Source organism: Microtus ochrogaster, chromosome 19 (assembly GCF_000317375.1).
Source record: "Microtus ochrogaster isolate Prairie Vole_2 chromosome 19, MicOch1.0, whole genome shotgun sequence".
In the NCBI taxonomy this organism is placed as follows: Eukaryota; Metazoa; Chordata; class Mammalia; order Rodentia; family Cricetidae; genus Microtus; species Microtus ochrogaster.
In genome coordinates this window covers 56,124,454-56,149,806 of record NC_022021.1, presented here as the reverse complement: position 1 = coordinate 56,149,806, position 25,353 = coordinate 56,124,454, and the positions used below count along the sequence as shown (strand labels likewise).

The 25,353-nt window shown below is 41.7% G+C and overlaps 1 protein-coding gene across 4 annotated transcripts in view; it reads right to left on the bottom strand.

The window, feature by feature from the left end:
• Pde4d (phosphodiesterase 4D) overlaps positions 1-25,353 on the bottom strand; it is an 851,276-nt gene that overhangs the window by 163,304 nt on the left and 662,619 nt on the right. For all 4 annotated transcript variants that reach the window (XM_026783770.1, XM_005356778.3, XM_026783771.1 and 1 more), the window contains exons 3-5: positions 24,452-24,488; positions 19,120-19,193; positions 15,580-15,629 (exon numbers count right to left, since the gene is read on the bottom strand). In XM_026783770.1, coding sequence (XP_026639571.1) covers positions 15,580-15,629; positions 19,120-19,193; positions 24,452-24,488 — 161 coding nt within the window. The remainder of the gene's footprint in view (positions 1-15,579; positions 15,630-19,119; positions 19,194-24,451; positions 24,489-25,353) is intronic.

Below are 25,353 nucleotides of genomic sequence, written 5' to 3'. Positions count from 1 at the left end.
GTGAGAGAGAGAGAGAGAGAGAGAGAGAGAGAGAGAGAGAGAGAGAGAGAGAGAGAGAGCGCTTCTAGGAATCTTTCCCAAAGTGTGTACATAATAAGCAAAATCCTCTATGGATGAACTGTTCCCTACCCATCAATCTTTTTAAATGGTAGAGGCAAGAAGTTCTGCATGGACCATTCACTCTTAGCCCCCCTGTGAATGACAAGTGGAATGAAAGCAGAGGCTCAGAATGACTAAAGTCATCAGGTTGTCACCTTACCGTTCCTGCACTCTTTCAAGAGGTTTAGGACGCGTAGAATACCTCTGAATGATTTTTGGAATAAAGAATTACATGTGCATTGAGTCTCAGTCAGGGATTGTGGCTACTCTTGTAAACTCAGCATTTCTGAGACTGAAGCAGGAAGATCGCCATTGGCAAGCCTAGGCCACATAGTGAGTACCAGGATAGCGTGGGCTTCAGGGAGAGAGACCCTGTCTCAAAATATCCATGATCCTTGGTTTTCTACACTTGATGTGTATTGGAGCGCAGGCCATCTGGGCACTGAGGTAAGCCAGTGTTATACTTGATATTGGAATCCAGAACGTCACCCATTTTCACCCACGTGTATTAGCAAGGATTACAAGGTTTAACACGTTCTCTGAAGTATTCTCCATCCACTCAGTAGAATCCTGCAATAAAGAGTCGCTACACATCTGCCTTGTTTCCCTGGTTCAGAACCTTTATTATATTGGTAAGATAATAAAATAGAAAATCCCTTTGTATTGGGATGTTGGTGTCACCTGTAAACCAGCCTGACCCTCTGGTGTGTCTTCCTTTACTCTCTGGATTTGCTTTCTAAATCTCACGGTGGGGGAGGTTACTGATCAACAGACAAGTTTGTGGAGCAGTCATTTCAGTGCCCAGCACAACATTTATTTGCCAGCCAATTACACTTGGAAGGGAAGTCATTTCGTTGATGGCAGACATCGTGTGCTTCTCATCCTAAAAACTGATCCCTTCTAATGAGAATATTCTCTGTTGTACAAACCAGTCTTCTTCGTTTCCATTTCCCCTTCCTCTCATTTAAACATATCCAAGCCCTTCACCCCACCTCCTCTGCTAGATCGTCAGGGTTTGGCTTCAGATCTCCCATGCAGAGGTTGTTACTGGTCTCAGGTGCCATTTGATGTTTATGTACAAACAGAGCTGGTGGGTGGTGGCGGCTCCGCTAACTTTCCCAAGAGAATCTGTCACATGCCCAAGTCTGCTCTTCTTTGAAGGCTGGATGTGAGAAGACCACAGGGCTTTGCTTTGCACAAAGGATTTGAAACCTGCAGGTGTGACTGCCCAAAATAACAACAATACTTTGAACTTTTACAGACCCTTTCATCCAATGATTCCAAAACAGTTCCCCTTATTAAATCCTTAAGAAGCTGATAGGCAAAGTAACCCAAGATACACAGATGGCGGTCTGCTATGGGAACTAGAATGGTGTGTTTCAAGCTCCCACATGAGTGGGGAGGGGAGCCTAGGGCACTACATTGTTTGTGCAGACAGGACACGTCTAAGCTGCGATATTTCATTTCCAAAGCTCCAAGAAAAGTCACCCAGTTTCCTCTTTAGTTTTGCTGAGCTCTAGAGTTATCATTTCCACATACATTTGTGTCCAGAACTTAGTATAGTTTTGCTCTTAATTTAACTAGGCATTAGCTTCCATGACTTGTTCTAATGTAAAGGAAATCATAGGAAAAAGAATATAGACATGGATTCTGGCTGTGGTGATGATAAATAACTGCTTGATGTGTGTGTGCTGTGGTACATATTCATGTATATACTCACATGGGTGTGTGCATTTAGATGCTGCTGTGCATGGCTCTGTGTACCTGGGCTACCAGAGGGAAGACAGATATCTAGTGTCTTCTTCATCATTCTCCACCTTGGTTTTCTGTTTGTTTGTTTGTCTTTTAGGACAGGGTTACTCTATGTGCCTCTGGATCTCCTGGAATTTGCTTTGTAGATCAGCCTGGACTCAACCCCTGTCTCCCAAGTGCTGAGATTATAGGCATGTGTACCATGCCTGGCTCCACCTTGGTTTTTGAGATAGTGTCGCTCACTAAACCTGGAGCTTATCAATGTGAGTACACTGGCTGACCAACAAACTCTAGGAAATCCTCCGGTCTCCACCTTCTTGGTGCTGAGATTACAGTCATGGACCACAATGCCTATCCTTAACATGGCTGCTGCTGGGGGTCCAAACCCCAGGTCTCCTTGCTTGTGTGGAAACTACTGTACTTATGGAACTATCCCCTCCCCTTCTTGAGTTGGTTTTGATTGATGAGCAGTGTTCATCATCATGCAAATCTATTGAATTCTTCTGGGATTCTTAGCATTCAAACTTCTAGCGCTATATTCTATTTCTTCTTTTAAAATTATACTTTTAATAATTTTCTGTTTTTCTCCTTGGCTTCTCTTGCTCTGTTCTCTCCTGTACATTCCTATGAGCTAGGAATATACACAGCTAATATTACTAATATATATTTATACACATAACTAATAGTCAGTGCATTAAGTGGAGTGCATGTCCATGTTGTAAGATAAATAGTTATGAGTGAACTGTGTCTGAGCCATGTTTATCAGATGTTGGTTTTGTGTTGCTTGTTCCTTTTATATTAGTTGCAAAAACTTTTTCCTTTTTGCCCCATTTCACTCATTTCTTTGATGCCTTTCTTTGACCCACTGCTGAGCTTTCTGTGACTGTCCACTGACACCATTTTAAAAGTTATATATATACAATTCAAACAAAATGCCTGGCACTTTCACACTGTTTCGAAGTCAAGCATCTTTCTGAGGGATCTGATTTGTGGCAGATGGAGGAAACCTTCTGTGGGGGAGGGCTGTTGAGGAGTCCTAATTGCTTGCACATGAAAATGTAATGACTAAGAGTGTGTGCACAATTAGGAATTTAAACATGTAGAAAGAACTGGCCAAACAAAGAGGCAGGCATATTTTTTTTAATTTTTTTTTGTAGGCACAGCTATTCTCCTAGGAACCCAGACAATAAGGGGCAAGTTAGTAAAGGAAAATGACTTTACAAGAAAGACTACTGCTGTCTTCGCCTCACCTTTTCCTAGGCTGACCTTCCAACTCTAAAGATAGTCCTTCTGCTTTTGGACGTCATTGGAGGAAGTGTCCTCGCACATTCAAGGGCAACATGTTCTTTAGTGTTGCTCTTCTTTGTCCTACTATGCCCCCGATATGAAGCTTGGTGCTTCCTCATCTCCTTCAACCCTTGCTTGACATTCCCGAACCCATCTGCTCTGACCTTCAAATTACAGATGAGAAACAATGGCCGGAGCAAAATTTCCCCCAAAGTCAAATGGTTAGCAGGGGCACAGCCAGGATTCCCTGAGGCTGAACCACTCATCTTAACACCTCTCATAAGAAGACATATACTTCTTTAGAAATGAATCCCAATACCGACTGTACTTTCCGTCTGTGTTAATTGTGCTTTCTATGCGTTGGGTACCACCGTGTGGTGATACCAGTGAGTAGGCCAGAGCTAGTCATTTCTGGGGACAGTCTGGGCACTGTTAAGTGTGATGAGAAAAGCATGACTGGTCCCAGGTAAGAGCAACGACCACGTTGAGGGGGTGGGAAGTCTGAACTGGGACTGAGGTTGAGACGAGGGACTGCCCGCCACAGGGAGCGACTTGCTATAAGCTGCGTCGTTTTGTTGGGGTGAGAAATGTGGCGGCCAAGTGAAAGCATACAGGGAGAAGTCAGTACCAGGGGCTCTGTAGGAAGCAGCGGGGAGGATGTTCACGCTCTTCCAGCCTGTTGGTGGGTACCGTGTTTCACTAGAGTTGATTTTTTTAAGTGACTAAGTTATATAGCACTCTATAGTTTGCTTCCATTGGTCAAAGGGAACGCAGTCCCTCCTATCCCATCAATGGACCAAAATGCCTTGTTCTAGATGATGTATCTTGGATATCAAAAAGACTATATGCTAAATCTTAGGTTCATATCTAGAATCCATTATAGATGGGGCTTAGTGGAAAGAAGTTATATCACTGGGGCTATCCCACTGAAAGGGATATGAGATCCTGTCCTTTCTGTTTCCCATAGTTGGTTATGATGAGTTGAGGAGCCCTTCTCTTCCACGTGCTCCAATAATTATATACTGTGATGCTGCTATAGGATCAAATCTACACAGTTATGTACCATGGAATGAAATCTCTGAAACTGAATAAAAACAAACAAAAATAGCCAATGTATTTTACTGTTAAGAGATTATCTCATGTATTTTGTTTCATCAATGGAAATTTAATATACTGGATAACCTCAAATTGTCCTTTGGGTTCTTTCTTTTTGGGAAACTTATAGCTGTCTGAATGTATATGAGGCTGCCTCCAAAAGCTCTTAGATGAGTGCCAGTGTGCGAATATTCATGCCTAGAAGCTCAAAGAACAGACCTCCAGATGAACATTAGAACATAACTCATTCATATCCCAAGATTCATTTAAATGATATACTCTGAAAATTGAGGGGGTTGTGAATAACTATAATTCCCCCTCTATTTTCTTATATCTCTTATTGAGAATTTAAATGAGAACAACTTATTAAACCACTACCACTTAGATTCCCATTGAACAAAGATCATAAGGATGCACTTCATTCCTTGCTTTGGTTCCTATACTTGAAAGTAAGCAAATGGTGCAGACATCAACACATGGCATTCAACTAAAGTACAGATGAGGTACCAATAAGTGTAGGGAAGATTAGAAATGGAGATTAGTTCCAGAGCATGTAATGAACAGGTTCAATTCTCAGCAGTACAAGAGAAAAGAAAGAGAGGAACAAGGAAAGATGCGATGTAGGATTCCCCTCTGAATGCTGTGAATATGTTTTACTCTCATTGGTTAATAAAGCTGCTTTGGCCTATGGCATGGCAGCATAGAGAGAGGCAGGAAAACTAAACTGAATGAGGAGAAAAAAGAAGGCAGAGCCAGGCAGATGCCATGTAGTTGCTGAAGGAGACAGATGCCAGAACGTTACCAGTAAGCCACAGCCTCATGAGATACATAGAGGAATGAAAATGGGTTAGTTTAAGATGTATGAGCTAGCTAGGAATTTGTCTGAATCAGTGGCCAAGGAATACTGTAATTAATATAGTTTCTCTGTGATTATTTGGGTCTGGGTGGCTGGAAACCAGCATGCAGCCTTCTTTTACAAAAATGGAAAGAAATATAGTTCTATTTCTATATAACTGATTTTGCCAAATAGTCACGAGTTAGCGGCCAGCGACTTCACACTACGGTGAGTTTCATTCTCACTCTCTTCCACTTTCTTCCGTAGTTGCTTTGAAATATTCCTTCTTTATTGCTCTCATATTTCTTTCTAAGGCCCCAAATCTGGGTGCCACTTCTCCATCTAATTTCTACTCTCTCAAATGAACACTATAGATAGCATCTTATCTCTCTAGGAAAAGACTTCATCCTATTTCCATTTTGTCCTCCTTCTTTCTCTTCCCTCCTTCCTGACTCATTATTCATTCATTTCTATGCCCTCTTTTTTTTTTAAAAAAAAATTAATGTTTGCTGTCACTCAGTGGAACACATTTTGGCTTTTTAGGTTCCCAAAAATTCTAGGGCAGTGTTTCTAAGGCCCAGGAGAGGTGGGTTTTTTTTATGCCTGGGTGAGTACTCAGAGCTTAAGTAATCCTTCACAGACCAGGGACTGAATGAGTAAAACAGTAATCCCAGGAAGACACTCAGAGATGAAACTTTCCACATGGTAATATGAAAATTACAAAGATTTGCCCAGGGAAAGAAAGATGCCTTTAACCACCTCGCTTTCCTACCTACGTGTGAGGCAGTGTATTGGAAATATTTACCTTGAGCTGCTCCTGCTGAAACACAAACTACAGGGAAAAAAAAGTCTGAAAAGAGCACTGGATGCCTGGGCATCAGAAATGTCTGAAGGGAGGGTCCTTGAGGATGGAGAGCTAGGGAAATGTCTAGAAATGTGGTACCTGAGAGAACAGTGGATGTGAAGGTCTCCACATGGGCTTTTGAGGAGAGAAAAGATACAGATCCCAACCCCGATGAGTGGAGGTGATACTGTTCTTTCTAAGGCTTAAAGGTGAGTGTTTCCAGAAGCTGGAAGAAAGGAAACCCAAACACTGCTCCAGGGCTGCTTGGAAATGCTCATGCCACCTTTACTTTGTAGCCCGTTTTCTTATTGATAAAGATGCAATAGCAATAGAGTCAACCTTCTTGGATTATTACAGTGTTGTTTTGCTTGAGACAGGGTCTTAACTCTGTAACTCCGGCTGGCCTGTAAGTCAGTATGTAGACCAGGCTAACTCTGAACTCAGAGGACCCACCTGCTTCTGCCTCCCTAGGGCTGGGATTCAATCACACAAAGACAATATTTAACTAGCTAATGTTACCATTTCTTAATATTGGTATTAATTATATATCTGAGTCATTTTGAAGCAATTCTTGGGAGAGTAAAAGTGAGGACACTGTGGGTGAGCTCTCCGTCTATTGAGGGCTAATAACTCAGGGTAACATTTAAACAGTATGGTCTGGGAAATTAGCTCCAGAGGAATTTTAAATCTTTTGTCCCCCACAGCCTTTGCATTTTCCCATGTGCCTAGAACAATTCTTAATTCTCAAGGGGGTGGGAAGCATGTCGTAGTGCATGCAAGGAGTAGCCAAAGAATGCAGCTTTTGTTATTTTTTTTCCCCCTTTGGATTTTTGAAAAGAAGTCTTGGTACTGTGTTTATAGAGACAAAAAGAATACAGTTACTAAACATAATATTTCCAAACCTCGTACACAAACATGAATATGACGCCTTATTCTTTTCTCAGACTGGAGCAAGCTGGGCTAACTAAAATCTTGTATATATTTCAAGAGATATCAGAGATGACGACCCTGAGGATGACGAACGGGATGACGAAGATGTTAGATAATAATGTTACCTTGTATTTCTTTTCTCTAATCCCCAAGCACTTCCCACATTATCTCATGCATTCTAGATTGCACTGTTTTGTGTGTGTGTGTGTGTGTGTGTGTGTGTGTGTGTGTGTGTGTGTATGGGAGGGGTGCTATTCTATGTATTTTGCAGAAAGACAAGAATTGCCAACTATTTATCAGCAACCCAGTGATAAAACTGTACCCGGGCAATTCTCTCAACTACTTTATTTAATACCCTCCTAGTCTGTGTTTGGAGCATCAAATGTTTCATATGCTATCCTTTGTTGGTAATAAGATGCTGAGTCTTATCTCAAGGATTGATTCAGAAATGCCTAGGAATCAGTTCTGCTGTTTGTTTGCAAATATCCCATTGGGATTCCTGTTGCAGGCCCGGGAGGGGGAAGGGGCAGAATTCTGACTCTTTTAAAGCACTCTGATAGGAAGAAAAGTAGGCATTGGTAACAGAAAGTTTTCTGGCTACATGGTAGCTTTTCCCAACAATTGAAAAATAACATGGTCGTGTTATGGGCTCAATAGCCACCAGAGGGCTTCCATCTACAGGAAAGAGAATTTTGCACGTATCATGAAATCCATGCTGTTTATACAGAGCTCCAATAAAGTTGTGCTGATCTACCTTTGGAGCCTCACATTTAGCTGCAACCATACGCTTTTAACTTGAACAATCCTTTTTGGGTCCCTAGGCCCTGGCCATGCTTCCTTCTCTCATTCTCATTGGTTTCTGGTTTCAGGTAATCTTTGCCAAACTCCAAGGAGAACACTGTATTCTTTTCTGTATTGTTGTTGTCATTGCTTTTTTAAAAAAAATTTTTTTCTTTCCTTTTCTTTTTTCTCTTCTAAGACTGCCTCACTATGTAGCCGATTCTGACCTAAACTTCAAAGGGATCTGCCTTGTGTCCTTGCAATCCTTTCTGTCCCCCTTTACCATGCCCAGAGCACCATGGTCTTTTCTCTCGGGCAATGCTAATTAATGATCAGACCCAGGGGCTCAGGCATGCTAATTAAATACTTAGCCCAGAGTTACCCAGGTAGAACTGTTTGCGGGGCCTCACTCATTCTCTTTTCCTTCCTAGACTACAAATTCCTTGAAACCGGCAGTCAGATCTCCCTCGTTGTTTCCCGTGATTCATCGTGGAAGAGAAAAGGAAAACGCCCGCTGACCAGATGAACAATACCACCATCCTAAGAATACACCCTGGATGTGAAGCAGTATGTTCATCAAGAACTTAGAATTAACTGGAGAAATGACAAAGGCTTAAGGAATTTAAGTAAATTGATGGGAATTATATAGCTAGGAAGGGGAGAGCTGGTTTCAGATCCTCGACCCCAGTGACTGGTCTTGAGTTTAGATTTTATCAACTAGATGAATCTTAAACATCATCCTCTTCTTTCAACTAAAGTTGTAACGGAGGATCCAGATCCTATTCAGGCTATACGCCCTTGGGCTGATTACGTCTTGCCATTCATCTTTGCTGTTTGTAAGTCAAAGTACAAGTCTGACCAATTCCTTGGGTGAAAAGCAAATACTGCTTTCTTTTGTGGCATTTAAAAAAAATACTAATAGGTATAACCCGACTGTCAAAATAAAAGCGTGAGAAGGCAGCAAAAGCTATAAACCAAGTGAGATGCAAAAGAAGCAAAGAGCCTTTTACTGTTCTAATAAGGTCAGCTAAGAAAATCGTCATACCTACATGCAGTCAAACAATCTGTTCATTTTCCCCAAAGAAGTCTTTTCATTGGTAAGGAGGGGAGTGTTCACCAAAGTTAAGTATTTCAACTTAAAAAAAAAAATAGAATACCTAGGCATCATTATATGAATCAAATACAAATGCAAAGGCCTGGAAACAATCCCAATGCAATCATGCACACATGAAATCTTCATTAATTTTTCACCACACCTAAGACATCAGCAGCATTACACACACACCCGGAAACAGCTCCCTAGCGCTCCTTCGTAGCGATTGGTGCTTTACCACTAGACTTTCTCTTCCTAAAAGAAAGTTAAAAGGTGATGCAACACAGCCGGTGAGGAGGGTAGGGGTTTCTCTGACAATGGCTGGCTCATCTGGGGTCCTCACACACGGAAGTAATACACATTGCATGTCATTTTCTCCTTAGGACCCGTGCATTTCTCCCATGTAGATCTCTCTCCTCTCTTAAAGAAGTCCCCCATATACATCTCAGAAGAATGTGCATCTATTTTCCTTTTTATTATATATATATATATGTATATATATATACATATATATATAATATCATGTAATATATTAATAATATAATACTCATTTTATCCAGCACATGCATGGGATAACAAACTGAAAAAGAACATCTAAACAATTACTAGTATCATTATCACCAAAAGTTATTGGTTCCTTTTCTTTAGCAAGCTGAAAGCATTTAAACAAGTAGTCCTCATCCTAACAGAGACCACTGTGCTGTTAAATTCCTTGGTTAGTTGAGTTTCTACCTTATGGGGTGGACAGCCACTTTTGCTTCGGGCTTCAGAACAATGGCTACAGAAGATTAAGTTTCTTCTCATGACGTTTTGATTAGCTACTATTTGGATACTTTGCTTTTTAACCCTCTGCTTCCTGATTGACAAATTGTATTTAGAAGAAATATTCTTTTTTTTTTTTTTTTTTTTTTGAACTGAGGCTATGCAGGTTAAAACAACTGGAAGTGGAGTGGTCAGTATTTCTTTCTGGACCAGAACTGTGTGTATGTCACTTTATGCTTGTCCCTTTTCTGTCACCTCTACAGGCATAGAGGAGGCAGCCTTTGATAGAAGACCCTAGGGACAAAGTCAAAAGCCCTTTTGTTTTAGGCTGGCTGTCTTCCCACCTCTATGATGGATACTAGATATAATTCAAATAGTCCTAACTATGAAGACATTTCCAATGAGAAACTGGGCCAAGATATTTAAGTCCGTGTGCAAATAATCGAAAGCTGCCCCTGTTACCCACAAATCAACATTCTTTCACATTTCATGTGGTTACTTTAAAGCGAGCATTTCTCTAAACCTAAGGCTGCTTAATCTAATGTGTTATTTTATGGGGACAGGTGAGGGTTCAGGACCTTGGACTCCGAGAAAGGACACAACTTTATTTTCAACTCAGGTACAGAGTAGCTTTTTTCTCTTAGTGGCCTCCGTTATTCTCATCTTTTCAATAAAAACATATAAGTAGATTTTCTCTGAGTTTCATTCCTGCATGAAAATGCTCAACTGAAGACGAAAAAGTAAAGAGAATGAAAATAACAAAATTAAGAAATGCCATGAAAGGGATATTGAGAATGACAAGGTTTTGTGAAGCTGGCTGCAGAGTACATTTTTAAACAATGTTTTGAACAATGTTAAACATTGTATAAAAATGTAACAAAGGCTCAAAAGCACTGATTGTGCCCTCATCATAATGGTTCTACTCCAAAAAACTGTTTATGCTTGGTACCCACACTGGCAGGGCTTGGGCATTTCTGCCTCTCTGCTGCCCTCTACTGACCCAACATCCTCTTAGCTTCTGGCTTAAGTCACTGGCTCAGGACCTTTGCTGGCCAGTGATAAAGTAGCGAACTATGTGGCTTATACGGCATAAAAATATAGTCATCACTGAGACATATGAAGTGAGAAAAGACAAAAGGCAATTGCAGCCCTCTGCAGCCTCCACTCTTCCAGGTGAAAAACAGCTCTGACGAACAAATGGGAAACATGGGGCAGAACTGTCCAAAGAAATACTTGGTGAGCTACTTACAACCTAGTGACCCAACTTCACCCTTTATATAACTTAGCAGTTTGCATTCTTGCAACATTTCCCGAGTGCCAGGTACTCATATCTCCGTTCTCTAAATAGAAAACGAAGTTAAAGACAGTCGGGGCTCATACTCAGGCTGCAAGCATTGCACCCTTGTGGTGTGCCACACTGAAGGACAGCACAGCCTGCTGGCAAAAGTCTCTTTCGTAAACGTCCTTCTAGACGCATTCCCTGTAAAGGCTGTCATATTATATACGATGCATCTGCCCCTCCTAAATGGAGATGATGTCTGGCAGGTGACTACAAAGGTTTGACTATGATGATATAAATTAATTTTTTCTTAGATGTAATGCTCAACAAATAGAACAACATTGGGGGTGTTAAAAATTCTACCAGAGAAATCCTTAGAAGGCATAGCATGGCAGACATGGCCACCTGAGTTTCTTAAGCCTTTTGTTTTTTAACACAGTCAGTTTGTGGAAGACTTTCTGTTGAGGAGCTATAAATCAAAAGTAAGTTCTCAGACCTTGAAGAAAAGCCCACGTCACAAGTCACTACAGTCCAGGATCTGTGGCAGCAATGAGGACAAAGGGCACAGAGCTGGCCAAAAACAAGGCCTCATCTTGGCAGGTGCAAGCCTGCACCGTTTGGGCCGCTTTGGGAAATATTTACCTGTTTTGCTTTGAGCACCCTGTAAGCTTGTCTTCCTCCCTCTTTCCTCTTTATTCCTTCATTTTGTATTCTTTCCGCTGCCCCTCACTGGGGACTGAGTAGGTAAGGGTGGCCCCAGAGTTTAGATTGAAATCCCCAGCCCCAATGTATTAGCAGCCGAAGGCAAGGCCTTTGGGGGAGAATCAGATCACAAGGATAGAGCCTCGTGAATGGGAAAAGGGCCTTTGTTAAGGGCCCTAGCCACTTGGTCCTTTCTACCTTGTGCAAATATTAAGAAGACAGCCTTCTGCACCAGAAAGATGATCACCAGCAGAACTCAATCCTGTTGACATCCTAATCTCAGACTTTCGTCTCCAAGATGGTGAAAAATAAATTATATGATTTATACATGAATAATCTCATGTGTGGTACTTGGTAAAGCATCCTGACTAGACATACTCAGTTCTGTGTTCAGAGTGGACCCTAGAAACAAAACTTGAAAAAGGAATAGCAAGTGCTGAGATGTTAACAAATTTGACTCATATCTATAGGGTGTAAGGTTACCACTATACAGGGGAGGGTATTGAGTCAGACAAAAGGGACAAAGTCTGCTTGGAGCCACACAACTCCTATAACGAGACATAACTGTGCTCTGGAGAGGTAAAAGAACCACACTGCACAGTTCTAGGGGCACAAGGGTGTAGGCTCTGCACATAGCAGTATTCTCAGCTGTCATAAACCTAAGAATGCTCAGGATTCAGTGTTCCTTCAAACTTTAAACAAAATTTCTAAGAAGACTTATCTGAAAGTGTTTTCCCTTATTTTTTTAAAAAAAATACTTTTCTATCTCTCTCAGGACTTCAGTGGAAGGATTACTAGGTACTCACAGTTGGCAGGTAAGCCCTGAGGAAAGAGACATATACATGGCATCTTTTATGGGTATCGCAAGTCTCAGAGGGTCCAGCACCAAAACCTCAACACCATTATCACTATTGCTCTCGTTATTGTCAGCTTTTAGGCTGAAGCACTTGCTTTTTCTAGAATTACTGAGAAACTAGAACCCCTCCATTGCTCTCATCCCCTGTGCCCTCCTAGACTTGCAAAGCTTGGGAAGTAAATGGGACTCCTATTCTTTAGTCTGGTGATTTCCTCTCATGCTCAGTAACAGCTCAGCTTCTCCAAGGAGTTAATTACAGCTAATTAGTTTCCCATTCTAGCTGCTTTTGTATGCCTCCAGTCACAAACTACTGGGTACAAGTGAGGCCCCATCCACTGTAATTGCCTAGCTCCAGGAGCTTATAACTCCCTCTCCTGAGGTCAGTGTGATGTAAAAATCACACAGAGATCCCATGAGATCCTTCACTTGTTGTGACCAGTTCTGTGACCTTGAGTGGAATCACTGCCCTAGGAATCTGGTTTGGACACCACCAAAGTGGGGGTCAGGGGAGGGCACACTGACTTCGAGAAACCAACCATTCATTTCTTGTTGGGCACAAATCATTCCACTGGTACCCTAACTTGTTTTTTTGGGAAGATGTCACCTAGTTACAAGGTAGTCACATGTACCCTCAAAACAAAACAGCATCAAAGACCAAATATTCTGCTCTAACCCCAACTACTGATCTTGCCTGTTATGCAAGGGGTAGGGGGAGGACAGCACCTTTCCTGAGGGGTGCACTGAGTGCCTGAGCAGGGTCCTCAGGCTCCATGGAGTTTTGCTCGCTAGTAACACCACGCATGTGCTCACAAAATATGCCTGTCAGCCAGGCAGTGGTAGTGCATGCCTTTTGTCCCAACACTCAGGGAAGGCAGAGGCAGGCGGATCTCTGTAAGTTCGAGGCCAGCCTGATGAGTTCTAGAACAGCCTTAGATACACAGAGAAACCCTGTTTTGAAAAATAAAAAACAAAACAAGCAAAAAACAAAATGTGCCTGTTCACCCCTCACCATCCTCGGGAAGCTGCATAGAAAAGAAGGACCTATTTCATACTGACATCTTTGTTTAGGCTCAGGTATACTAAATCTAAGTGTCTAAAGAAACAGTCTGTTACTCAGAAAATTAATTTTGGTAGTTAGGAAGTTTTACTATTCATCTCTTGATTAGATCAGAAGTCAAAGGGGGAGAACCGTGCACAGTCGAAAACCTTTGAGGCAGGATCAGGAAAGCAGCAAGGAAGGGAGCATTGATAACGTGACAGTTATTAAAATGTCATCCCCACTTGATGGAATGTTCAAAAATGAAAAAAAAAAAACCATTACAACTAAATCAGAATCAACTGGCATATGATGGTAATAGAAAAAACCAGCACACTGGTCAAGACAGAGTCGATTTTCCACAAGGCAGAGTCACTGAAAATCACATAAGGGCCTCCTGCTCATATTATGGATTGAGGCTTAGAAAAGATACTTGAACCAAAAAATTGGTCTAGTTTGGAGAATATGCTAATTTTCTTCTGGTAATAATTTTAGAAATCATGGGTTTTCTTTTCCAGGCAATTATTTTAATGAATCAAATGGGGTTTCAAGAAACAATTAAATGAGCTCAATTTGGTCTCAAGTTCAGCAAAATGAGATCATTCGTTCTGGATTTGGTTCAGTTGAGGTCAAGTCTCCTGTCTAAAACAGAATAATAGAATTGGGGTAGTTTTCTTTTATGTCCTGTACTTCCTTTGTATTGTCTTTCCCAAACTTCTTTTGGTCCTTTTCCGGTGTGTGTGTGTGTGTGTGTGTGTGTGTGTGTGTGTGTGTGTGTGTGTTAGCATAATCATGGTTGTGTGTGTAGATGTATCTGGAAAGCAGAAGTCAATGCTGCTCTCTATCCTAATCTTTCTCCAGTCGATATTTTTAGATAGGATCTCTCTCTCCCTGGAACCCAGGGCTTTTTGATTCAGCCAGGATGGTTGGCCAGTGACCCCAGATGTCCTCCTAGCTCCCTACCCCAGCACTGGGATTGCAGGTGTCCATGCCATGCCCAGAATTTATGCAAATATTAGAGTCCTCCTTCTTATGTGACAAATACTTCATGAACTCAGCCATTTCTGGAGTCCTGGGTCCCAGTTTCTATTGAACTTTATAATATATATAGTGTATATATATTACACTAACTTTAAAGCTTGTTCTCAGCTCTCTGAGTTCTCTGATTTCCAATGAGAACCAATGGGATAGTAATAATTTCCCTTGTATATAAAACTGAGCATTGAATAATCAGGGATGTATCCTTTTACATTTTTAAACATTTATTTATTTTTGTGTGTATGTATGTTGCTGTATATGTGCCATGCGACATACGGAGATCAGAAAGCCACTTGTGAGAGTTGACCCTATTTCTCCCATATCATACTGGGGGTTGAACTCAGGTTGTCAGGCTTAGAGACAATCACCTTTCCCTGATGAGTCCCCTTGCCAGCCCCTAATGTTTTTATCTTTTTCTTTCTGCTTTTGTTTGCTTTCTAAAACAATTCTTACTATGTTGCTTGGGATAGCCTCAAACTTGCTATGTAGTGGCCCAGGCTGGTCTTGAACTCACAATCCTCTTCCCTTAGTTCCACCCTGTGAGGATTGCAAGCATGTGCCACTATGTCTGGCTTTACGTTTTCCCTTTAACTAAGCTATGTTGCTAGAAATTCAGATCACAACAATTAGCTAACACAGCAACAAAGGTAATCTTTATACAAATAACACAAATCATCCAGATAGAAGTGTCTACGGTGATGCTAAACCAGGCCCAAGCAATGGCACCTCTATAAAAACATAGTACATCAGGAAATACTTTCCATGGAATAACACAAATGCAAACATATGAGACAGCGATTCTCAACCTGTGGGTTGCGAGCCCTTGGAGGAGGGGTGTCAAATGACCCTTTCACAGGGCTCCCACATCAGATATCCTGCTTATCAGATATTTATATTACTATTAATAGCAGTAGCAAAATTACAGTTAGGAAGTAACAACGGAAATAATTTTATGGTTGGGGGTCACCACAACTTGAGGGACTGTAGTAAAGGGTCACAGCATTAGGAAGGTTGAGAACCACATTGTGAGGCCTGCGACAACAAGGAAACATAGAGAAGGAAAACTTCATTTCTTCAAAAGTTTAGAATCGCAGCATAACGTGGGTGTTGGGTATAAGGCACGGGGCTACGGTTCCACGAACAGCATTTCTTCCCAGACAGGAGACAAAGAAGGTCCTACTTGTCTCTTACCTGTGATGGTGGCTTTGTTGATGGATGGTTGATTGCACATGGGTGATCGTCTAACAAAGAAGAAAAACACAAAACAGTAAGCGTGTGTTGCTGTTTGACTTTAGTACCCTGAGTTGCTTTGAATGAGTCATTCTAATCTAAAGAATTATTTTAAAGTTATAACACGACCATAAATACTTCATTGAGTTTAACCCAGAAAGTTTTTAGATGCCCTTTCCCTGTGGCTCAGACTATGGATGGGAAAAGAGGAAAAGAAAGAAAAATGCTAGCTTGAATCCTGTGGTTGGACCCTGGGGGAGATTCAAGCAGACAGGAACATCGCAGGGATGTGTCTGGAGAGGGCATTCTTATTGGCTGACTGTATTCACATATTCCACTAAGCTAGGGTATGCAGAGCAAAGCAGACTTCCTGAATGTGGAAATATGGTGAGCTTATAATGGTTTTTCCCTGGTGCAGTATTAGAAACTCATTTATGGCTTATAGTCTCATGATTTCTTGTGTACTTACCAGGAGTGAATGACTCCTTCTAAACAACCCTGGGTATTGAAAAGAGATGTAAATGTTTTTCCTTTCCAGTTTCTTCATTAAGAAGCATCTCTGGCAAGTTTGTTAGAGAGGTACATTAATAGCTTGTCTAAACAGATGCCTTAGAAGTTTTAGTGTCCTATAAACCCACTGTATTTCAAGAGACTCCATTTGGTATTTTTCACTGTTCTTCAGTTGTTTGCCAGCTCCCAGAAGGCAATTATAAACACCTTTAGGAACATGCCTACTATACCATTAACCTGTGTTCTCTAGGAAGGCCAACATGATGCATATAGTATTCATTTGGTCAGTGCCGATCAAATTATGTTAAAATGAGAAATCATTTATGAGACATCCATTAAATAAATTTGGAAATATAACTTTTTAAAGTTATTTCATATAACTGGCATCCTTCAAAGGATGGCAATTTTTAAAAATCCTTCAGGAAGCAGATACATTACAAGATGTCTGCAAAACATCTCAGGCCCCTTTCCTGTGTGCGCATGCATGTGCATAGACATGCTTTTTCTAGTGGTTAATTCTTACAAAGCCCTGCACTGTGTACTTCCAAAGAGTTGAGACACTTAACCCTTAGGACAAGCCTCAAGGCAGGTGAGCTGATTGTGTGTGGTTTGCTAAGGACAAAGCAGTACGTTTTGAGAAGTTGAAAGTTTCAGAGTATCAGAGCTGAGATTTGAACTCGCGGACTGCGACAATCATGCTGCTCTCTGCTCTGCTATCTTACTATTAGGAGTGTGTGTGTGTGTGTGTGTGTGTGTGTGTGTGTATGTGTGTGCATAAGTGTGTATATAAGGGAAAGAAAGGTGGGGGGAGAGGGAGGGAGAATGATCTGGGCAGTCACATACATGAACCCATTGTGGCTCTTCCCTTCCTCTACCCTGCTGGTAGGCTGTGTCTCCAAGCCAAGCAGCAGGACCCCCAGGGAACGCAGTCTTAACATTATGTAGGCTTCCACAGGCTCCATTCAACTGCACCCAGTTGCACTGCTGTTCTTAAGTTTATTGATGTATGTTCTGTATTTAAATTTTGTGTAGGATTGAAAATGTACCAAGATTAATGTCTGTATTATTTATTATAAAATAAAAAGTGGAAATGTGATGAATGCTTTATAAAGCAATAGTTTAAGGTTTTAGAGCTACCTTGGTCTACGTAGCATGGTTATGTTCTTGCTGAAGGTTTACTATGCACATGTGACAGAGCCTGTTCAGGGTGGCATTGCTGTAGATGAGAGTTTATCCAAGTACGTTTTATATTGATGAGAATTTTCAGCCACTTCTTGTTCTGTAGAAATTTAGAAAGTATTCCCTTGGCATGGGAATATCAAATGAAAATGTTACGCTTTTCTATAGCTTTAGAAAGCAAAATTATTGCCTTACTATTTATCTTTTTCTAGGATCACTTCTATGACTTGTATGTGGGAACCTGGCAACCCATAACCATAAATATTGACCATTAGATCCATGAGGACATTGGTAGGTATATCATTTAGTGAAGAAAGAGCCAAACTTCACTTCTGGGCTATATATGGCAAGAGAGCAAGGTGATAGAAACTAACAGTGTGTTTACGAATGTCAGTGATGAGCTCAGGTCTCCCACCCGGGGTCAAACCTAGGGCATATTATCCATCAAGTCCTTCCTTGATAAAAATACAAAGGCACATACCCGCCTCTAAGTGTGATGGTGAACTTGAAAATGTTCCAGGGACTAGGGGTGCTCATCAGGCAAATTCAGAGCCTACCAGAACCACTGTTCTCAGCCTGTGGGTCACGCCCCCTTTGGTAAGCACACCACCTCTAAAACTATTTACATTACAATTCCTAACAGTAGCAAAACTGCAGTTATTAAGTAACAACGAAAATAATGCTGTGGTTGGGGGTCACTACAACATGAGGAACTATATTACATGGTTGCAATGTTGGGGAGGTTGATAGCCATTGTTCTAAAGTTATGCAACCTGCCCTCCGCCATCCCTGAACAGAACCACTTGCCAGGAGTTTGATTCCTGAATTACGAGGCCCCAGGAATCTGGCCGACTTTAACCAGTGGACGAGGTATACATCTTCACTCTCCAAACGTGCTGGCTCTTCTTGTAGTCTGCTGTATACGTGTTTGGCTTGGTGGGCATCCGTTGGCATGGGTAGTGTACAGTCAGGCAAGCTAGATGGACTTTCCAGGGTTATCTTTGACTTTCGGACTTCCTTCTTTCCAGATAAATACACTCTGGCCCTGCAAACATGCGTGGCATAGAAGGGACTTCTCTTCAGAGATGGGAGGGTCAGTGTGACGCCCTCATGCCTGGCATACGTGTCAGATCAACTATCATGTGTTTACATGCTGCTTAATAAGGTGACAGCATCTGCAGGAATTTTAGCAGAAGTTTGTTTCTTATTGGCCTTTTAAAGATGAAAGAACTGAATTCCTTAGATGAAATTTGCAACGGAAAAGCTTGAGAGGAGCAAACAATAGCTCCAGTCTTTGGGCTGAGCTGAGATCTTACAAAAGTGAGGAGACGTCCCAACGCGGTACTAGAAGCCCAAGAAGCTTGCAGAGGACAGCATGACACGGTACAGCTGACCACGCTGCACAGAAAACGCCCCTGGCAAGACATGGGTCCCTCAAAGCGCACCTTCGGGGTGCAAATGCTTTCCTAGAAGTTGACTACTAGCAGCATCTGCGGGGGGTTGCACTGTATGAGGATGGGAGCTGGGAACGCAGCGGTGAACAAACTCCCAAGGTGAGCAGAACCTATGAAGGCACCACGGGTGCCACCGGCAGAGGGCGCTCCTGCCAAGAAGGATCACTCATTCACTGGTCAAACACGGGGAGGGTGGCCACAAAGTAATTCTAGAAAATGAAGTCAGCATTGTATGGCACAGAGCATGCGCTGGGCAACGGCAGTGGTTCAGAGATGTCTAATATATTGAGTTCAGCTCAAGTTAAGAAGACACCAAGGAACGGTTCAGGCAGAAGGGGAGAGAGAGGGGGTAACTTACTTGCTGGGTGCTCGTTCTTGCAAATTAGTTAATGCAGCAAAGTTGTTTCGGACGGTTCGCAGGCTGGCCAAGACCTATGACAAAAAGAGAATTCTTTAGAGTTCTTGAGCCGGGGCCAGTGGGAATGCAGCTAAACATGCTTTGTAAGGAAGAAATTTTATATTCCTTGTAACTCAGTTTCTTATACCATTACAGAATCTTCCAGAACTTAGTTAAGTTTTTAGTCCTGGTATATCAAATCCAGGGAGGTTAGACTCCCAGAATTTTGTAGAAACCCCCTCTCACTGACTTTGCTTGTGCTAACAGTAGCAGCCCTAGCCCCACATCCTGTTGTCATCCACACAATGTCCCCAGAAATTGCGGTTATAACATACTATAATACAAAACACTATGACAGTCTAAGGTTTAGTGATTAAAATTAGTCGAGAATTCTCTTAGAAAATTCAAGATTCCTATGATCTCAGGCCATCAGATTACGAAACGCTTCCATTGCTTTTCCATCTTTATAGAGGATTTATATAGCTAGTTAGTGCACAGATACTCTTTGCCTCTTCAGCAATTGTGCACTTTGTGGAATATAAGAAGTCCGCAGAAAGACAATGATCACAGAAAACACAGTGTTCTAGACAAAGTGTTCTATACTATTCTGTACACTTCTCAGAACAAAGAAAAGTATTCAATAGGATTGAAGAAACAAATACATGGATGCAATTTAGTCACAGGTATGTGGCTATGCCAGGAAGTAGATGGCCTCACCCCTGCGAGTCCCTTCTTTGTTCTAACTCTAATCAGAAATAGAAGATGCTTAAGGAGTGGAAGTTTATCCTGGAGAGAAGTCACAGGAGCCTGCTGACCCTCATTTTCTCCTAGAACAAGCTACTTTCCTCTGGGGTGGATCTTTATTAAGATTAGAGGTGCAGATAAGACCTCTGTGCTTATTACAGCTCTGAGTTTCAAAAAAACACAGAATTCACATGTCCTGGTATATGTCATATATTAAATGCACACACTTAGACAAGTTATGACACCCCCTGTACCCTAGTTTCCTTGTGTGTAAAACAGAGATGTTAGAGCTGTTGGGAAGGTTAAAGGAAACCACTGATAAGTGCCAATGACATTGCCTAAGCAAAGAGTATTTGGTGATTGTGTGTCCATTATGGAAACTTCCATTTAATCATCTGGCACAAGGGAAGTCTGTATAATGCTTAGCAGTGACAACACATAGAATTTTTAGATTTTTAATTGACCTCGGGGTTCGAGGACTGTGCCCTGAGTTTCTTCATGGGACAGTGATCTAGACGAAAGCCACGCTGTGCCTCAAGCATTTGTTTTTGGAAGCTGACAGGAACTGGTGCAAGCCAAAGGGAGCTGTTTATGCTCGGCAGTGGTGACCTTCAGCAGTCCCCCTGAAGGAGTTCCTGGTGCCTCTGAGGAAGCCAGCCAGAGGCTGGAAAACCTGGCTCATCATCACACACAGCTCTGAAAGGTCACACTGCTGGTGACGGAGTAGCCGAATCGCTGGCTGCTGACGTCAGACCACAGTGTCTCTCATGAGGCATGAAATTCTGAATGATGCAGAAATAAATGGATTAATGAGCTGGTCATGAAATCACGCTGGCTTGATTTGTGCTTGAAAATGTGAATATCAAACATGTTAATAGAACACTGAAATATAGTTATGGCATCACTTCACAGCTCCCCTTTTTCTAGACTAAGATTTTAACCTCTGAATTTTGAGACTTTTTACTCTACTACAGAACACTTAGGCCCAGTATGTTCGGCCACTGGGTAATATAAGCAGTAACTGAAGTATTTCATTTCTCTGGAATACATTTTGAGGGTAATTCATAGTTTGTGATTGTTTGAAAGAAAGAAAGAAAAACAAAGAAACAAACAAAAACATTTGCCCATGAAGGAAAACATTAGTTCATGAACAAAACCTCTTCTCTAGCGAAGTTTGTTTTGAAGTATGCAGCCCTGGTTCGCCTGGAAACTTGCTGTCTAAGACCACACTGGCCTCCAATTCAGAGATCCGCCTGCTCCACTCCTGGTTTGCTGGGGTGAAAGGTACTCTCCACACCTGGCCTATAGAAAGCTTTAAGCTTTGGTTATACTAGTAAGATACTAAACTGAATTGTTACTTTCATTTTTAGCATGTAAATTTTTAAAGAATTCCTATCTTTGGATGTTGAAGAATTTAACCAGAAAAATAAAAGTGTTGTTGAGCTGAAAAGTATCTATCGCCATAATCAAGACAAAATTCCAATGATGGCTATTTCTTTGAAGAGGAAGACACACGGAATGGGGGAAGGGCACTCAAGCGTCATTCGAAGCCCTGATAGCATTTCATTTAACTGCTCATTTTATTATTATTATTTCTGCTTTCTATATTCACTACGCATACAGTATGATACATTCCAAAATGAAAGCGAGGGAAGAAAACCTCCTTGGGCACTGGCTGCCTGTCCCAGGCCTGCTGATTTTTCGGCTGTCCCTTAACTTATACAATTGTGAAGTTTGATGTAGTAATTGACATTAAAGACACCTGGAGGGACTGGAGAGATAGTTCAGTGGTTAAGAGCACTGACTGCTCTTCCAGAGGACCCAGGTTCAATTCCCAACACCCACATGGGTAGCTCACAACTCTCTGAAGGTCCAGTTGCAAGGGATCTGACACCTTCACACCAATGCACATAAAATAAAAAAGTTAAATAAACCATAAAAAAAACACCTGGAGGTGTTTTGGTTTGCGGAGAGACAAATCTTGCTATGTTTTGTATTGAAATGTTAATAATATCTCCCACTCTGTAATGTATCCGATGGGGGCAGAAATGAAAAGAGGAATCTTCCATATGAATTGGCCATATATGATGCTGCTCTGGGTCTTGGTGATTGCCTCTGGCATTCATACAAATATTTTTTACAAATATTTATACAAATACAAAAAGTTTTTCCTCAAACCTACTCGTTTCTCAGGACACAAGGAGGGAAGCAAACCTTGCCATACAATGAGGATAAAACGGACAGGGCTTTCCAGGCCTTGGGTAAAGGTTCAAGTTCAGGGATTCCCCTCTGCTCCAGGGCAGCACTCTGCCATAAATTCAGCCCTAGCATCAGACGCTGAAATCCATACTCTGCAGTGCCTAGAATTTTCTTGTCTCTTTAATGCTTATTCGCAAAGGGTCCCTACAGTGTCTTCCAGATGGCTCAGGCTTAGAGAACTAAAATCATTGCTTTATCTTTGGCCACTCCCAGTAATCATAGAATTGTTTAAGGAAAACAAACAAGCACACCAACAAACAAGCAAACAGCTAACTAAGCAAACATGGAGTGTAGAAGAAATGTCAGTCTTAACAGTGACTAGTGACAGCCTACAGGAAACACTGTTCACTGGCCAAGGGATGAGAATATTCACACACACAATTTCAGGCTCTGTGGGTGCCTTCAAACGTTTCTTAATTGATAGGATTCACTGAAGTTGGCAGAAAAATAGAAAAATGTTGGTTTCGTTCAACAGCTTTAGTGAAGGAATGGAAATGATTTTCTGGATTTTTTTTCCAGTCCATACTCAGCTTACGCCAGTGGGTGGCAGTAGAAGACAGCTATGGGAGCCAGGGCAGGGAGGTGGTGGCCTGTCCTTGTGAGGGCAAAGATTCTTCCTTACTTAGGCTTCACTTCAGGAAAAAACAAAACAAAACAAAACAAAACAGTGGAGAGTTAGTCACAGGATAAAAAGAAAGCTACTTTGATTGAAAATCAAACCTCTCTCCAAGTTATACTTTTTAAAAGCATATGTCGTGATTCTTTCTGATATGTCAGAAAGTTCTTGGTGATTTCATAATTTTGTCTAGTAAGAACAGAGTTATCTAGATGAATGTAATTCATCCCGAGAATACACAAATTGCTTGTTTGTTTTTTTAAATGAAAGTTGATAAAGCAACTAAAACGAGACAATGTCTCCCATTGCCTAACAGAGGTCCCATGTATTCAATGAATTTGGCCACAAGATAACTGTTACTAGGTGCAAAGGGACATGCAGCTTAAACATATATTGATGATGTTATTACTAATAGAACAATAATTCTTCATTGTGTTAACTACCAATGTATTTTTTTCTCCTTTGAAACTATCTAGGTGTTGCGGTTTTGTTGACATAAATGAAATGATGTGGTCGTTCCTGCCCCTTGTGTTGTTTCCAGAACAGGTGTATCTCAGGCTTCTAAAGGACACAAGGGTGTTCGTTTGCAGGGACCCAGGTTTTGGAAGCTTCTGATCAGGAACCCAGGGTGTGGGTTTTAGAAGAAAGTCACAAACAATGGGGCCATGGGAAAGAAACAGCTGACTGCAGAGACAGCGGCCAGCTTTGGCACAGCTTTACCTCCTGTGTTCAACAGATCTAAGGACTTCGGCTAAATCATTACTATGTTCAAAAAGAAGGAAAGATCAGTAAGCATGAGGGGCAGATCGGAGGGGGGTGCCTCCCAACACCAGACTTCATGTCTAGGGAAATGAACCAAATTTTTTGAGCACAGAAAAGAATCGTTCTAAAATAAACTATACAAACAAATTAAATTGGCACTATTTTCTGTGGGTCAGGGAGCCTCAGAGCTTCTATGAGAAAGTTCAAAAACTTTATCATAGAAGAGCTTAGATGCTGGTTAGTTCCTAGTATTGTTACGATTTGTACATTTCAACAAAACATGGAGAGATTCTGTAGACTTCTTTCTAACAATTAGATCTATCCGCGATGTTTGAGGTCCCGTCTTGCTCAACCAAACCGCTGATCCTCAGCCATTCTAGACACATCCCAAACATTTTAGGTCATTTTATCATCTACATCTATGCCACGGAGTTGAAACATTTTTGTCTCTTACGCACGAAGATCACAAATGTGCCACTCAGCTAAATCTTTGTACAAATAACACATGTGGGGGGAAGAAGGGAGTAAATAAAGTATCAGGTTGAACAGGATTCTTGAATTTCAAACACAGATCATGTACTAATTATACCAGACGTAATCTAATCCATGGTACAGTCTTCTCCTTCGGGTGCTAATTCCAGTTAGGGAAATAGGGCCGGCTGAGTACTATCTCCTTTAGGTAACTTGGTATTTGAAGTACAGACACCGCTCCAGTCTAGCAGCCTTACCCAAAGCACTTCTGCAGGACTAAGGTTTACATTCTCCAGCATTGCCATCCAATGATTTGAATTCAGCCAAACAGTTTGCATCCATGCACGTGTGTGTGGTAAAGTTACATTAAGGATCAGAATAAAATCCCCACATCAAATGCAGAAGTCTGTGAGAAGCCTGCACACTCCCAGCTGTGCTTACCTGAGCAAATGGAGTCACAATCAAGTCATCTCCATGTCTGAAAAACAAACCAAATCCAGTGTTAGGCGTCTCCAATAATGCTCTGACCACTTTTGATCAATACTAAACAGTACATTCCACTGAAAGAAAATCCCATTGGGAATTACAGTAATTCCATGTTTCTCTTCAGAATATGGCCTTGCCAGCCATTGGGTTGAAAACATGTCTTCTGGATCTTAACCATTGTCCATCTCTCTTGGTCTAAAGAGGGCACCCTTGATTGCCAAGGTTGCTTTTTAGGTACAAAGGACAGGTTATTGGTATGAAAGGGCTCTCATTTCTGGACCTGCAATTTACTCTCGACTTCTTCTTGCAGATCTTAGCCAGGGAGGCCTTGCAAAGAACCAGCTACAGCACTGGCTTCTGTGAGTAGAGTACCCTGGGCTAGCTAACATTTGTAGGTGATTAGCAGCAAGTGATCTCTATGGTCATGTGTTCAAGCCTTGGATGGGCCAGGAGCCCTACATGACATAGGGCTGCATCATCCACTAATAAAATCCCCATGAAACTTTTTCAACTGACAAGTGTTCCAGCCACTGTATTACAGGGCAATGTTACCCTGTGAGGTGCTGTTGCTACAGTAACGTCAGCTCCAGGACACGGGAGATACAAGTGCAAGGTGTCCGTGGGATGTGTCTTGGAAAAGCAGGGAAATGCAAGAATTTGATACAAGATTCTCCTTGAAGGAAAGTAAGAAACTGGAGGTTCTCATTGTCTGCTATGTAAGTCCGGTTTTATCCCATGCTTTTTCAGACCCAGGCTAGCTGGTCTTGGTGAATTCCTGAAAGATCATCCCCATTGTCTCAGTGTGTGGGTGTACCCCTCGCGGTCCTGAGTTCCTTGCTCGTGCTCCCCCTCCTTCT